This window comes from Pholcus phalangioides, unplaced genomic scaffold, assembly GCF_987345545.1.
Source record: "Pholcus phalangioides strain wild (caught in Gottingen) unplaced genomic scaffold, Ppha-v1.0 ptg000002l_1, whole genome shotgun sequence".
NCBI lineage: Eukaryota > Metazoa > Arthropoda > Arachnida > Araneae > Pholcidae > Pholcus > Pholcus phalangioides.
In genome coordinates this window covers 14,394,363-14,411,030 of record NW_028301595.1, presented here as the reverse complement: position 1 = coordinate 14,411,030, position 16,668 = coordinate 14,394,363, and the positions used below count along the sequence as shown (strand labels likewise).

General features: G+C 37.3%; 1 protein-coding gene across 1 annotated transcript in view; it reads right to left on the bottom strand.

Moving 5' to 3' along the window:
- Nucleotides 1-12,331, bottom strand: part of LOC149089444 (putative peptidase C1-like protein F26E4.3) — a 51,705-nt gene extending 39,374 nt beyond the window's left edge. The window contains exon 1 of the mRNA XM_089238553.1: nt 11,795-12,331. Coding sequence (XP_089094679.1) covers nt 11,795-12,110 — 316 coding nt within the window. The 5' untranslated portion in view covers nt 12,111-12,331. The remainder of the gene's footprint in view (nt 1-11,794) is intronic.
- Between the last annotated feature and the right edge of the window lie 4,337 nt (nt 12,332-16,668).

Below are 16,668 nucleotides of genomic sequence, written 5' to 3'. Positions count from 1 at the left end.
TTCCCCGAGAGATAGTGTATTATTTATAAGAGGGGCGGAGAATTTTCTAGGACATAAACCGTCATTCTCTTACGATGGCTGGAACCATCTTATATAACTCTTCTTTTTCTATCTCCATCTCTTGTCCTGTTTGTTTTTTTCATTTCAAACTTATCTCCTTCAATTCCTCATCAATTTTCTTTCATTCTTAATCTGATTACGTCAATGATTATTAAAATTTTTGTGTTAATGGATTCATTTTATTATTTATTATCGTTCACCATTAATAACTTCGAGTTCATGTTTATGCATTATTGAAATTATAAGACTTGTTTTCGTCTGGAACTGAGAGAAATGCCGGGTCGCTTCACTGTGCGATGGTGCAATCAATGTACGGGACTTGTGTTTTGTCGAAATCACGCAGTTCCCTATAGCTTTCATTAAAATCAGTTTATTATTCGTGGAATGTCCTCCTAGTACCAATCAAGAAAAATCGACGAAGGAAGTCAGAATTAAGAAAGTTATGAGCGTACGACACAATGCAAATTTAAAAATAACTAAATTTCAGAATTCATGAAAATTTAGAAATAGTTGGAGAAATATTTTCAGAGTTAACGAAAGAAAAGTTTCAGAATTAACAAAAAAAATAGTTTCTTTGAATGAAGGAAATTGTTTCAGAATTGAAAAGAAGAAAGTATTTTCACTAAAAATTAAAAAATAAAATATTTACCCCCTTAGAATTTGATGAAGGAAATAGTTTATCAGAGAATGAACTATATTAGTCTGAGAAATTAACGAAAGAAAAATTCTGACAATTAACGAAAGAAAAATTCTGACAATTAACGAAGGAAAAAGGCTCGGAATCAATGAAGGAAATAGTTTTCCCACAGAATAAACGAAGGAAAAAGATTTTCTTTCGGAAAAACGATTTTTCTCAGAATTTATGAAGGAAAGTTCCCAATTAACGAAAGAAATAATTTCAGAACTTTATTGAAAATTATGAATTATTCGCAATACAGAAGAAAACCCAAAACTGACCACTCGGAGAACTCGGCATAAAATTCAAAAAACCATTCTTAAATATAGAAAGTGGTTAAAAGCATTCCGTGAAACTTTTCGGAGATGAAGTGTAACGATATATGTGCCATACTTCTAATACGGTCTTCCACTTCTATTTGGTCACAAACAAATTGCATGAGATACAGGCAGGGATATTTTACTGTAACTACCATACAGATCAGATATATCACAACATCTTTCACCTACTTAACATCATTCAAAATTATTTACTAGGAAAATCATTCGCTGATGTATTGCTGCCAAACGCCGATTATAGGTGATTTTTCTGCCCCAAAACGAGCTAAATTCTGCCAGAACTGAATTTCAGAAATTTCCGATTAGTAATTCACATTATGATTCAAATACGTAGCAAACTTGAAAAAATTGACTCAAGCTTTTCTTCCTATATCAAAAACATCCAGAACTTTCTGGACGACCCAATAACTACGAAAAGTATTTTTTTTTTTCAGGCATTAGGTCGGTCTTTGGTCATAAGAATTTCGGTCTTCCGCTAATTAACCTAATCCGAATCGATCAATGAAAAAGAGTACTTTGTGCAGATTAAACGATATGATCTCTCATGCCCCAATTTTTTCTAAAACCATTAATGCGATTGATAAGAAACCTATGAAAAGTTCATTCATAACGGAAAATATGTTGCAAATCAAAAACGAGTGCCTATAAATAAGGACACACGTGATTTTCGTTGTTGAGAAACAGATACGATAAATGCGAAATTTGCGATTTTTTTAATGAAATACGAAATCTTTATTTTTGCCACTTTTTCGTGAAATCTTGATAATTTACACTTCTTGAAACGGAAATAGGTAGTAATTTCGTTGAGCATTGAATTCTAGAACTTTTTCAATCAAGTACAGTATTTCCAAATTTGCCATCGTGACTAAAGTATAAAAGGAACAGTGTCGTTAGTTTAGTTTGTTTTTGCGAATCGATACATCTATCGTATGGGACATGCGGATGAACGCAGAATTTTTGATTTGAGATATTTTTGCGATGAATGCAAAGTTTTTGATTTGAGAATTATTTTTGTGGATGAATGCAAAATTTATGATTTGAGAATTATTTTTGCGGATGAATGCAAAATTTGATTTGAGGATTATTTTTGCGGATGAATGCAAATTTTTTATTTGAGAAATATTTTTTTGCGGATGAATGCAAATTTTTTATTTGAGAAATATTTTCGCGGCTCAACGCAAAATTTATGATTTGAGAATTATTTTTGTGGATGAATGCAAAATTTATTATTTGGAGGTTTTCGCGGATGAATACAAAATATTTGATTTGAGAATTATTTTAGAAAATTGCTAATCAGAAATCTATGAAAAGTTTATTCATAACGGAAAATAACGTAAGAATGGGTGTGTGTGTTTTTTCAGTGTTAATAAGTAAAAGACGAACTTGAAAAGCTGGGGCATCGGCACTTCGGATAAAAAGTAAAAAAAAAAGACGACACTTATACGACACACACGCGAGGCTCGAACAAAAAAAACCAAAAAACAAAACAATTATTCCCGTGATCTTGAAGCACGCGGAAACACTTGACGAAGCACGTGGTACGGAATTTTTTTTAGCGTCGTTACATTCTGCCCCAACCCTCAAAATATTGCAAATAGTAATCTGAAGATGTTGAGAGAGTCTCGAAAACTTTATGAAGTGGAAAACCTTTTTCTTTTGTTTCAAGGGGATGGAAGCTGTTGCGTGGAATTTTGTACGATAACCGTACATGACTCATGGGAAAAGTTTATATATCGGGGTAATAATACACTATTACTCATTTTTCCATTGATGGCATTACCATCAATGTCGACATCGGAATTTCTTACGACCGATTCCATCCACACTGATGATTACAAACATCCCGTCATTGAGCGACTTCAAGATGTGTGGGTACTTCAAAGGTTTCCGAGGAACATGAGTAATATGGATCGTAATGTATAGGGTTTGTCTTATACTATGGAAGGACGAACGCAATGTCCATGAATGTTGAGGCTATTCACTCAAGTTTAACAGGCGACACGCGAAGCATAAAGAATGTTGGTATCCAATACTCTAAAGCAGGCGCCTTCAATCGTTGGCACAACGCTGGCCACATTTGACATTTTTATTGAAACCCGTGCAGCCAATAAGCTATATTACACATGTTACCAAAAAGCTCCTGTGTTGAAGACCCCCCTGCTACAAAGCAATTTTTCTCAATCTTTTTTTACAGCTGCGGACCAGTGAGCGGACCGGCGGAAATGACAGAAACAGTCTGTGGGCGGCAGAGAGCAAATAAAAAAAAAATAAAAAAAATTTGCGGAATACCAAAAAATACATAATTAGAAGATATGATCCTCGGACCGGCGAAAATATACGTATATATAGTCGACATCGTATATTAAAATCACGGGTTGACGTTATCATTTGGGTATTGTTATCGCTTTTCCAAAAAACGGACCAATATCATAAGATCGGAAATTCGTTTATAGTTATCGGGACTTTGAATAATGTATGTAATTTTAATAATAATAATACGTAATTTTTGCGCATTCTGAAGCTAAGGGTTATTCAAACCTATTTTTCCCCCCTGTAAGTTATTGTTATCAAGCTGCAAGACTATGTACGAGGTTAGAAGGCGTTATCCTCTACCTCCCTTGTTGACAAACATTTTTCTACTCGTAATTAATTGTTATGTGATCCATGTGCATGTGGAGCTGCTTTTGCAATGGCCTTCCTATAGTGAAGGCACATGTATGACGAAAAATAAAGTCATTTACTTCAGTTCTTGATCAGTTTCTTTCAGTTGAAAAGATTCAAAAAAAAATTTTTCCGAGAGGCTTTCTCACGGAATCTATGGAACGTATTGTACATTAAAAAAATTAATTAATAAGTAATGATATACATTAGACAGTTTCATTTTAATGCCTCACAATGGCTGAATAATAATAAAAAATGCAGGATTTTTGCTTAAAGGGGAGAGTCCCGGTTTAAAAAAAAATAGAACAATTAAAAATATTTTGCTACCAAATATGTAGGAAAGAAAAAGTTGCTACGTTTTACCAACACCTATTCACCACACGTCCCTTAACCAAACGGAATGTATGGTCACCGTACTTGCAAACGGGATTTTTTTCGGATATAGTTATCATTTGGTTATTGTTATCAGGAACCCCCGAGTCCCGATGTGATCACAGTAAGCGGCATATGTTGCATAAATAGGAAAAATAATTTTTGGAGCTGCAAGAAATGCATAAGAGAAATAATTTGAGGTCCAGCAAAAATACGTTGACCAACAAAAAGAAATGTATAAATAGGAGAAATTATTTTCGGAACTACAGGAAAGTCATAAGAGGAATAATTTCCGGAACGCCAAAAAAGTGCATAGCAGAAATAATTTGAGACTTGGGTGGAGATACGGTGGGCGTGGGGGCACTGACCCCCCCCCCCATCGTCAAAGGTGAAGTTGACTGATCATATGCATATATGAATTGACATCATCATCATCACCCCCCCCCCCCATCCCAGACTTCCAAGTCTATATCCGCCTATGATTTGAGAACCGGTAAAAATACATAAATAGGCTTATTTATCTCTTATTCGTGATAAGAACCACCGCGACATCTACAGTCTTTCCGAGAGAATAAAAAAAATTTATAAATATTTCCTCAAACACACCGATTTCTGAAAGATTTTGAAGAAAATATTTCTGTACCGTGTTAAAAAAAAAAAAAATGTCAAATTTTACGCAGTTTTCTCTTTTTCCAGAAATTTCCAGGTGTCTCTTCACAATAAGTCTTTACGGAAATACTTCCAAAAATTTTCACCTCGAAAAATAGCTAAAGGGGGGGGGGGGAGAGAGAATATCTTCTCGAGCACAATGGTGCTCGCGAGCAACCGATTGAAAGTGCCTAACTAATCTTATAGGGAATCAACAAAACAAGAATCACGTCAGCAATGGTTAACCATCAACAACGATGAAGTTCATATATGATTGGATTTTTTTTCCTTTCCTACTAACAGGAAGTGAATAATGGACATTTATGGGTCTCTGTTATACATCGTCTATCGTAAATCAATCTGATAGAGTAAATAAAACATGAAATAAAATAAAAAATATAACGCTATAAAACACATTCTCGATTCATTCAAACAATAGTCCCAACGAGAAGACACAACGGTGGCTACCTCATTAACAACTAAGGAGACATCGTTGTTAACGTAGCTTAAATGCTTCAAGGATAAACGATGATTTCGAGACAATGTGTGTGTATAGAAAAGGTTTAACCGAATCGGGAAAAGATGGTAGTAATTGTGTGTGTGTGTGTGTGTGGCCAAGAATATTTTGGGCTCTGATCATACAAAATAACGGGCTATTTAGTCGATCGTCGGTAATTGGGTAGATTAGAATAGCTGCTGTGCGGTGGCGTAGGCATCATGCTGAACTCTCATCATGGAGGATCTCACCATTGACAGCTCAGTTCTGGTCGGCTGAAGATATTTTCCTGCTGTTTTCCCAACTTCGAGGCGCAAATGCGACCCGACAGACCAGTCACGACCCAGACTCTGTCCCTCCAAGGCTTATATCCCTGGAGGGACAGAGTCTGGGTCGTGACTGGTCTGTCGGGTTGCATTTGCGCCTCGAAGTTGGGAAAACAGCAGGAAAATATCTTCAGCCGACCAGAACTGAGCTGTCAATGGGGTTCGAACCTAGATCCTCCAAATGCGACCCGGTCTCACATTCGAATAAGTCTCTCCATAAAAGATTCAAGCGTTTACCGCCTTCACTCCAAAGTATGGAGGACAGATAGTAGCAGCAGTAGAACACGAAACAAGCACAACTCTGACAATATAAATACGTTGGAGGCTACACATACACTCGGAACACAATTCCAGCATGTACCGATTAGTTAGAAATTCCAGAGTACATACATGTATAGTTAAGTAGTAGTAGTTGGTGAAATAATCTGTCATTCTACCCTCAAACTAAAATCCCACAGCAAGGAAAAATCGCCGCAGGAACGAGAAACGGGACATACGGCCACCACAGACATACGTAATCTTGACGATGCGACCATCATAAAAGGCAGAATGAACGCCGGCTGCGACAAATTTGTATCGCGACGAATTGGCACTGCGACGAATTTGTACCGCGACAAATTGAGGCGCGACGAGTTGAGCGCGATAAGTTGAGTGCGACAAATTGACCGGCTACGAAAATTCTTCAAGAATTATACCCTCCTGAAAGTAAGTAGTATTTAAAACCTTTGGCTACTGACGGTGCATTAGAATACTAGTTTCTTTTTAACCTCCGTGACATCCGTTACACACAGGGCCACAATTAGATATTTGGTCACCCGGGGCAAGGGCCCTCTTGTAATTTTGAAGGTAAGGTTTGAGAATGAAATTTGCGCCCCCTCTAGTCCAGCGCCAGGAGCACGAGACTCCCTAGTTGCGGCCCTGCTCACATACGTTGTTGGGTTTTGGTATTTTGAAGGCATAAGGGGCCATTCAAGTATTACGTAAGCAGATTTTTAGCCGTTTTTGACCTCCTCCTCTCCTCCTACCCCCCCCCCCAACAAAATTTCGTCAACAGCTTAGAATATTTCATATCTTCAAAAAGGGTGGTTGATGACGTAAGTAACCTTCAAACCCCTCCCCCCCCTTGTCATCAAAAGTCAGCAAATCCGAACCCCCCCCCCCCCCGATGCTGACGTAATACTTGAATGACCCCTAAAGGCTGTACAATTACCTTACCATTACTATATGACCACACAACTAGTTTTATAAATACAGTAAAACCTCGATAAGTCGTCACCTCAAGTTATCGAAAAATTATGACGTCTTAAGCGGAGTTCCGTCAGTTTTAATGTGCGATGTAATGAAAATCGTATAAATTTAAAGTAATATGACATTTATTAAAGTATGAATCAAAATAACAATATTAATGAAATTTATAGATTGCAAAAGAAAAAATAATAGCACTTTTTACCTTTTTTTTTGTATCTCTTATTACTTATTGTGGTAAAATGTACTGGTACACTTTGATTTTTACTAGTAATTTTTAATTTAGACCATAGTCTCCGAACTTTTTGTTCCATCGCCCCCCTTCTTTACATCTTTTTCCTTCTCATCGCCCCCCCCTCCCGACTCCAGTGAACCCGTAGGATCCTATCTTATACTCGCAGCTTCTATCGCCCCCTTGGACTATTTCATCGCTCACCAGGGGGCGATATTGCCCACTTTGGGAAACACTGATTTAGACTAACAGGGCAACTGTTAGAATAAGTAGCTTTTCTTCATAACAGAACTCCCTAAATTACTAGAGCCCATGCTTTCTATGATTATTTATTATCCGTGCCTGCGTTGCACTCTGACTTTAACTTGATTAATTTGATTCTTCGATTTGCATAATTTTTGATTTCCTTGCACTATATGTAATCTTTGACATATCAATAAACTTTGGTTTTGCCGGAGATCCCTGCCTCGCCCCCCCCCCCCCCCGAAGTGCTTATGCTGCTTCTTGCGACAGAGCTTGGGTGTCTCGCGGTTTGTCCAGTTTCTCCAATGGAGCCCAGGCAGAAATGAGATCTAGCTCGAACAGTCCCCCAACGTTTCAAAAACCTTAGTCGGCAAATGAACTTCCCCAGCGTAACTTTCGTTACTTAAACTGTTCCGTTTTTTAGCATATGGCAATGCTGTTAACAAGCTCTTTTTTTTAATAGGAGCCATAAAAATAGTCTGTTCCTCTTTTTCAAACTTTTTCATAGTGACGACTTAACCGAAATTAGCGACGAGTAAACGAGGGTTTAATAACATTGTGGTCTATGAGAGCTGAAAGGGTCTGAAGAAAAATGACGACTTAACCGGAGTGATGGCTTATCAGGGTGACGACTTAACGAGGTTTTACTGTATATTAATTATGGCTAGAACAATTAAATCAATTAATCCGGTTGGTTAATTGATCTATTCCTAATCGCAGTTAAAACTTTTAGTTGAGTTAATCGACGCGATCAATCCGATTGAAATTCAATTAAAATTTTCAATAAAAGTTTGTGAACTTACTTGATTTGTTTGAAAAAACCGATTAGATGCCTTACAAATCATATTTTATACAATAACATTTTGGATAAATGACCATATTTAAAAAATACTTGAATCAATATTTTGATCAAATTTGATTCAACGATTTCAATTTAAAACTGAGTTTGATGGGAGTTTTGAAAGAAACACGACAAGATCCAAGTGAAGAAATTGGAGGTTTTGGCGAAATTATGATCCACATATTTAATTACTTCAAGCGGGAAGTCTTAATTTCTTAATTATTCCTATATTTGTTTACATTTGCTGATCAGGAGTGTGAGAGAAATGAATAAAATATATTTTTATAGCATCTACTAATATTGTATGTTTACAAGAAAAATTTCATTAATCAGTCGATTTATCGATTAAAAAATTTTGTCTGACCAGTTAAAATTTTTAATTGATTCCCAGCCCTAACGTAAATTAATAAAATTCAGTTAGATGTCCGTATAAGAGTGTTTAGTGCATTACAAAAAGTGTAATGCAGCAAAACACCCCACAGTGTTCCATAACAAATGTGTAGAATAAATTACCTTTTATATATATAGAGAGAGAGAGAGTAAAAATAAATGAATATGATCAATATTATGTATCATTCAACATATTTTGAATTGGTATTTTTTATTTTTATTGCTAAGCGTATAGTGCTGACGAGACTTTCAAGTATCAGCCGGCTAATTAATTTGTTGTGTACTAAATAATTTTTCGATTTTTTTATGCTTTAATTACTAGAACTGAAATACCCTACCAAAAAAACTTACTGCATAATTATTTCATTTTTCCATACTGTGGTGGATAAAGGGTTAAGGTAAAAAAAAAGTCGGGAGATTTATATGAAGTTTTAGGGAGTCCGGGAAAAGAAGTCGAAAGCCAAAAAAATTAGCAGCTATGATATTCTATTATAAGGAAACGAGAGATGGGCCACGCAAATTTCAATAGGAACCAAAAACAAATGCAGCAAAGGCCACATCATCATAATTTAAAACAAGAAGTGTTAATATTACTGAGTAGTGTTCACTACTACTCCCATAAGTGAATATCATTTTAAAATTATCCGTAAAGTAAGATGAATCAATCTGAATAACATGGGATGAAGAGCAAACCGCACCTAATTAGATAGACCAGATAAATTTTGCAAAGAAAAAATATTCAATGACGTCATTATAGGTCCATAGATGTTCCGAATAAATAGGACTGTACAAAACTACAAACAAACATGTATAAACAATGCATTTTGCTTACTTTATAAACAGAAACGCGTTTATAGGAATATTCAACAAGGCGTGGAAAAAACATGAACAAATGCTTCAATATAATAACACAATACATTTTCTCATCTCTGTAGGAAGATAAGATTTCTTAGATAAGTACGAAAAATAAACAAATATAAACAAACCACTTTAAAAGGAGAAAGACAAGTATAAACATAATTTAACGTTCTATTTTCTCACTTTTCTTCTTCTTTTCACTATTAAAAGATGATTAGGAGTTTTTTGACACTTGTCTTGCAAGCAAATGTTTGTTTCTGATAACATTTTGATTCCAAAATAAATAGTGTAATATCAAAATGTAACGCATTCGTCAAATGTTAGACGACATTTTTTTTCAACTTTATATACTGGATATTTATTATGAATTATTTCATATTTTTCACAATTTAGAATAAATAAATTTAATTTACTGTGATGATTTCTTTTAATTTAATTCCGAAACAGGTGACTTTAAATCTAAATATAGGTGAATTTCTATAATTTTTTTATTATTTCTATCAATTTTTTATATTTTATTTATTCAGTTATTTTATGAACAAAAGAAACTATATTAAACCGAATGATATAAATTTTATATCATTCGGTATAATATAGTTTCTTTCATATTTGCTACATTTGATTAAATAAATATTTGAATTTTAATTAAATAAATAAAATTTACTTCATTTTAATTCTAAAATAATTATTAATAATTTTTTTATAATAATAATAAATTTGAAACTAGAAAATTTCTATATTAATTATTAGTTGTAATACATATGTTATGTATATAAAAAATAACAAATTTATTACTTTCTTAATAAATTTGTTAAAATTGTTAAATTTATGGGGTAAATAAAAAAATAATACATTTATTTATTATCTATATTTATTTATTTTAATTTAAGACTGGCCATCAAAACAAACACGTTGCCTTTCTAGACTTATTAAAAACTAAAAACCATCATAGTAAAATCATACTGACAAACCAATGTTGCCAGAATCATCGTCAAAATATTGTTGCTAAAATAATTGTCAAAACCATTTCTGCCAAAATGACTGTCAAAACCATTGTTGCTTGTCAAAGCCACCGAAAATTTGAATGCGTATAAAAAAATACATTTATTATCTTTTTATACGCATTTACATTTTCAGAGATATTTACTTCTTCCCACAAAGTCATTTCTTTTATATTAGAACATACAATTAGAACATACTTTCATGAATTAATTTTGAAATTCGTTGTTTTACCAAACGAATATAGCCTATTTGCATTGATTTTTTGAACTAATCAAAATTTTTTGGAATGAAATAACATTTTCTCGATTGTATTTTTTAGTTTAATGCAATAAATGATGCCCATGATATTTTATGAATTGAAATTAAATAATTGTTTTTCAAAAAGGGAGAATTATCTCCAGTATCGAGAGTTAAGAGGAAAACTTCATTTATTCATGTGACCAAATTTTTCATCAATTAAAATCAATAGTTTCAGTTTAAGAATTTAAAATCAAACAGTTTCAGGCGATGAGCAGCAATGGGTTTCAATGACGATACCGACAGCAATAACTTTAAATAATGTCCAGAAAATATGGGTTTCAGATAATGAGTCTCGCCACGATGGTTTTAGATGACGAGTTTCGCTACCATGGTTTTAGATGACAAGTCTCTCAACAGTGATTTTAGATAATTAGTCTTGCAACAATAGTGATTATGAGTCTTGCAACAATAGTGATTATGAGTCTTGCAACAATAGTGATTATGAGTCTTGCAACAATAGTGATTATGAGTCTTGCAACAATAGTGATTATGAGTCTTGCAACAATGTTTTTAGATTACGAGTCTCGCACCAATGGTTTTAGTCTCGCAACAATAGTGATTATGAGTCTTGCAACAATAGTGATTATGAGTCTTGCAACAATAGTGATTATGAATCTTGCAATAATGGCTTTAGATTACGAGTCTCGCAATAATGGCTTTAGATTACGAGTCTCACAACAATAGTGATTATGAGTCTTGCAATAATAGCTTTAGATTACGAGTCTCACTACAATAGTGATTATGAGTCTTGCAATAATAGCTTTAGATTACGAGTCTCGCTACAATGGTTTCAGATGATCAGTCTCGCAACAATAGTGGCGTGAATCTCGGAACAATGGTTTCAGATTATACGAGTCTCACAACAACGCTTTTAAATGACAAATTTCGTAACACTGGTTTTAGACGACGAGTCCAGCAACAATGATTTGATACAAATGAGTATTTCCCAAATCATTTATGATGACAACTCTCATAACAATGACTTTTGATTACGAGTTTTTCAAAATATCCAGGTACGAATAAACAAATGAAAGGCATAGAAAGAGCAATTCGAAGAAAAGTTTTAAAAAAGACAATTTTTTTTGAGGGCACTCATCGATACATACCTGGCCTAACAATAGGCTCCGGCGGGCTTATACCGAGGCACACCTGGAGAAAATCCGGACAACAATCGCCACTGCTGGTCCTGTTGCAGAAAGTATCACAGTAACAAAGGGTACCGAGTATGGGCACGGTACAAGTGTCGTCCCGGCCAGGACAGCAATTCTGAGGATACCTATTCCTACAGTAATTTCCCCTGAGGTCGTCGTCCAGAGAAACCACCTCGTCCATCAAATTGGCAAAACACAAGAAGAAAAACAACAAGTAAACAATATCGAAGAAAGAATGGGAGCCACCGCGGGATTTGTGATTGTTGCGCATCTTGACAAGTTTTTTTCCTTTTTGACAGCGATTTGAATTATTAAACAATCGCGACAATATAAATCCTCGATAACAACGGGAGAGAGAGAGAAGAACTTTCTTGACGTCCGTCGGATGTTGCTCAGAGAGAGAGATCTTTTGGAGAAATGCCTCGAGAGAGCGCACGATGGGAGAGGGAGAAAGCGTCGTCTGCTACTGAAACTTTTTTTTGACAAGGAGAGAGCCTGAAGAGAAGTGGGTTGGGATCGAGGGTAAAGGACGATTGTTGCAGCGCCATCTATTGACGGTTGATGGAGCATTTTATCTTGGAGTCAAATTTCCAAAAAAAAGCACGATTTTTATGATATTTAAATTACAACATGGCTGACAGGCGTATTTCCAGGGTGGGGGGTTAGAGGACTATAGCCCAGGGTGGCAACTTCGCAGCAAATTTGACAAATGAGTGATCAAGGAAATTTGTAGGATAGGAGAAGGAAAAGGGGGGGGAGGAAGGCAAAATTTTTATGTACCTCACTATGAATAAGCCTCTGCCTAGAGCATATATGCTCAACCCGTGGCCCTAGGAGTCATCTGATGTGGCACGTGACTCTAACCCAATTTTGTAAAAATGAAATTAGCGGCACATTTTTTTACAGATTATTTGTGACCCGCGGTACGGTTCCACATCACTTAAGTGATCTGCGACGTGTTTGCAGATCATTGAGTTACTAGTGACACAGTTCCATAGCATTTAGGTGGCCCGTGGTACAGTTACACATCAATCAAGTGGCTCACTGCAAATTTCCAGACCAATTAAGTGATCAGCGGCACAGTTCCAGATCAACTAAATGTTTGATGGCACACTAACAGATCATTGAGTGACCCACGACACAATTCCAGGGCACTTAAGTGACTTGCGGGACAGCTCCGAATCACTCAAGTGTCTCGCGGCACATCTCCACATCATTTAAGTGACCCGCGGCAGATTTATAGATCACTTAAGTAGCCCGCGACTCGTTTTCAAACCAATGAAGTGGCCCAATCCACACTCACCTAAAGATTGAGCACCCTTGGTCTAGCATAGAACCCCCCCCCCCCCGAACGAAATCCTTCATTGCATTCCCTTACTCATGAAATTTTTCACTAATCCATTAGAAATCACTAAACCTCCCTTCAAAAAATGCTATATCTTTTTTCAATGAAATAGGCTTACTTCCGATTTTCAGCAGGTACAAACTAAGGGGTATAGGTAAAAGCTTTCCACTGGGAAATCAACTTTACACAATATCTAGGTGTGTTCATCAATGCTGAAATAAGATGCTTTTTTGGAGGCGAGATTTGCTAAGGCAACGAGCAGCGTCGTTGCTGCTTAGGGGCCATTCAAGTATTACGCCAGCAGATACTTAGCCATCTTTGACCCCCCCCTTGCCAGCAAAAGTCAGCAAAACACTGACCCCCTCCCCCCGTCAGCATCTTAGAATATTTCATATCTTCAAAAAGGGGTGGTTGATGACGTAAGCAATTTTCAACCCCCCCTGCCCTGTCATCAATAATACTTGAATGTAATACTTGACGTAATACTTGAATGACCCCTTAGAAAAAAGGGTCAAGTTCTCTCTTAAGATGAACGTTTTCCTTCGAGTTAGAACAGGGGCAGCCATGGGATGGCCCCCCCCCCCGCATGCATGGGATCTTCCTCGTATTCGCATGGACACAACGAACTACTATCGAGATAGCTTTCAAAGTTCCCATTCCCAGTAATAAATTGAATCAAGTGAAAGTTGGTGGAGAATCGATGACATTGTTGGAATTGAAGGGCAGGGGATTCATGTCCATTGGAAGGGGGCGGACATTCGAAGTTGATAAGAAACATTATCGACATTCTTCATTAATGATTCGACATGGATCTCTTCAGTTATTGTTTTATTCACTGATGAATATAACCGTTTTTGTTTTTTTTTATGTATTTATTTTTGATTGAAAAACACACAGAAACTGAGAATTTGAGCGGAAAAAGAATGGAACACTCTCTTGACCGGAAGTAAATGCAAAAAAATAAATAAATACATGAAAGCGGAAATAGAGGTGATTGTGCCATTTCCTCTCGACATCCTCTCCGACGAAGGTTTCATTACAAATTCATTTTTTTCTAATGTTTACGGTCCATTAAAAGATTACGTAGTACTTAAAGGGTGATTGGAGATTTGAAGGAAGAGAATATATACAGGGTGTTCGTAAAACTGTTTAGAAATAACTGGAAGGTGAAAGCAGGAGAAAACACATCCATCGTATTACACAGAATCATACCACTGTTGCAAATTACGAAAATCTACTCATTTCAATCGGAAATATAAAATAATTAAAATTTCAACAGGGAAGAAAGTCCCGTATTGCCGGAGTGTACCAAAAAAATTTTTTTTCTTTTTTTTTTTTGCAATATTTACGTTCTCAAGACATCGATGGCTATCGATTCGGAAATTAAACTAGAAAATCATTTGGGAAAATGAAATTAGGAGATATTTTTACGGACAAGTTGTCCTGTATTCCTGTTTGGCCGCATTAGAAGTGTTATTGGGCGCATATGGTCACGGGAGGATGAAAGCAGTTCGTCCGCAGATGCCTTCGTCCCGTTTTAGTTCATCTTCGAAATTTTCGTGTCGTCTAATATGTGACCTTTATATGTTGAGGACGGGAAATTGCGGGGACCAACAAGGCTAGAGGCCATCAGAATCGATCTTATGGGAAACAATACACGGAGTGAGGACCTGGAATTCGTAGAACTGAATGTATGGGACCTCCTCTCTAATCACGTTCCTCTGTAAATGTGCTTAAGTACTTTGAAAAGTTCTTCTTTTGTTCTTGTATTCATTCTACATGATCTCGAGTCTCGATGTCGGTGGACATCGTATAAATTGATCGAAACATCGCGCATGTTCAGCCATTGTTTGAATGAAAACGCGGTTTTGTGTGTCCACGCAACATTCCATATCTTGAATTTTTCTTGATACCTAAAGACATTGAAGTAAACGTTGTTGTTGTTTACAAACGGCTCTCAAGTTGAGACCGTACCTCTTGAAGGAAGAAGAGGAGAAAGCGTGTATTATATGTGATATAAGGACTAGTATATATTAGTGTGACTATGAGTGACCTACTCGAATATATTTTTCCCGGAGACGACGGGAAGACCAGAGATTTCCCGTCGAGGATCGCGTCAGCGGTGTGCACCGGTGGAGCCTCGTTAGATTGCGACGCCGTCATCTCGACTGAACGCGGTTACGAATGCCCGGTCTACAAAGCTGTCCTCGGCTCCTGCAGCGATTACTTCAGGGCGATGTTCTGCGGACCGATGTCGAAGACGTCATCACAACAACAGCAGCCATCTACGGAGGAGGATGGACTCAGAAGGATCTCCTTGCCGAACAGCAACCGAGTGGTGTCGGCTTTCGTCCGGTTCGCGTACACGGGCAGCATAGAGCCGGAAAAGTTGAGGTCGGGGCACCTGATAGAGCTGCTGGTGCTTTCGGACAGGCTCGTCGCGCCGGACGCCGCCATGCTGTGCGAGAGGTACATGTCCAGGAAGATCGGTAGGAGGAACTGCATCAAGATCTACACCTTCAGCGGGACTTACTTCTGCCCGTATCTACGCGATCGGGCCAGACGCTATCTACTCAGCCGTCCCGTCCACGTGCGTAACTTCTCTTCATTGAAAAAAAAAAAACGTTCTCGTAATATACTCACTAACGTCATTTTCAATTTTGGCTGAACTTAAAATAACCAATATCTCGTTAACGTCTGGAAAACGTTTCTTTCCCCCCTCCCCCTTTAATTCTGATTCAGTTTCTAACGTCGATGGACCGAGGCATATAAAATGCAAAATACTGATTCCATCTTGTGTGGGGGTGAGTGACCGTATCTCGATGTGAATTCTCGCCACAGACTTGGACTCGGAGCCCCGGTTTCGCGGACATGTCCCACGAGGACCTCCTGGAATTGTTGGGCGAAGACGAGCTGAACACGCGAGAGGAGGAGGACGTCCTGCGTGTCGCTTTCAGATGGATGGGCGTTCATCCGGAGGATCGGGCGCAACACTTGCCCGCGCTCATCGAGGCGGCGAGGCTTGGCCTATGTGAAAGGAGGTAAGATTTCTTATATACTCGCTATCATTTTTGCCTCTCAGAAATTAGGCTCAGCATGTCTGTGGGCTAGAATCTTGATCGTCTCTTATGTAGATGAGCTGCACGATAGATAGATAGATAGATAGAACCGCTCATAACCCCAGACCTGATGCTAAAAGCAACTTACTTCCGTTATCTCAAAAGAGGCAGGATTGTGTCGGGAAAAGTTAGCAAAGATTTATAGCAGTGTCTTCCCTTGCTCGCAAGTATCGAATCACTCGCGTCGTTCTCCCCATGAAGACAGCCATCAACTCGATGCAACGTACACGCCATTTGACTGAAATGGACAGCTGGACCCAATGATTAGGGAGAAAAATTGCACGCACGCCCAGTGGCACATAAGAGCCGGAGGCCGCTGCACGGTATGTGTAGACGGTCTTAGACGTAAACTTGTATCTGTCCCA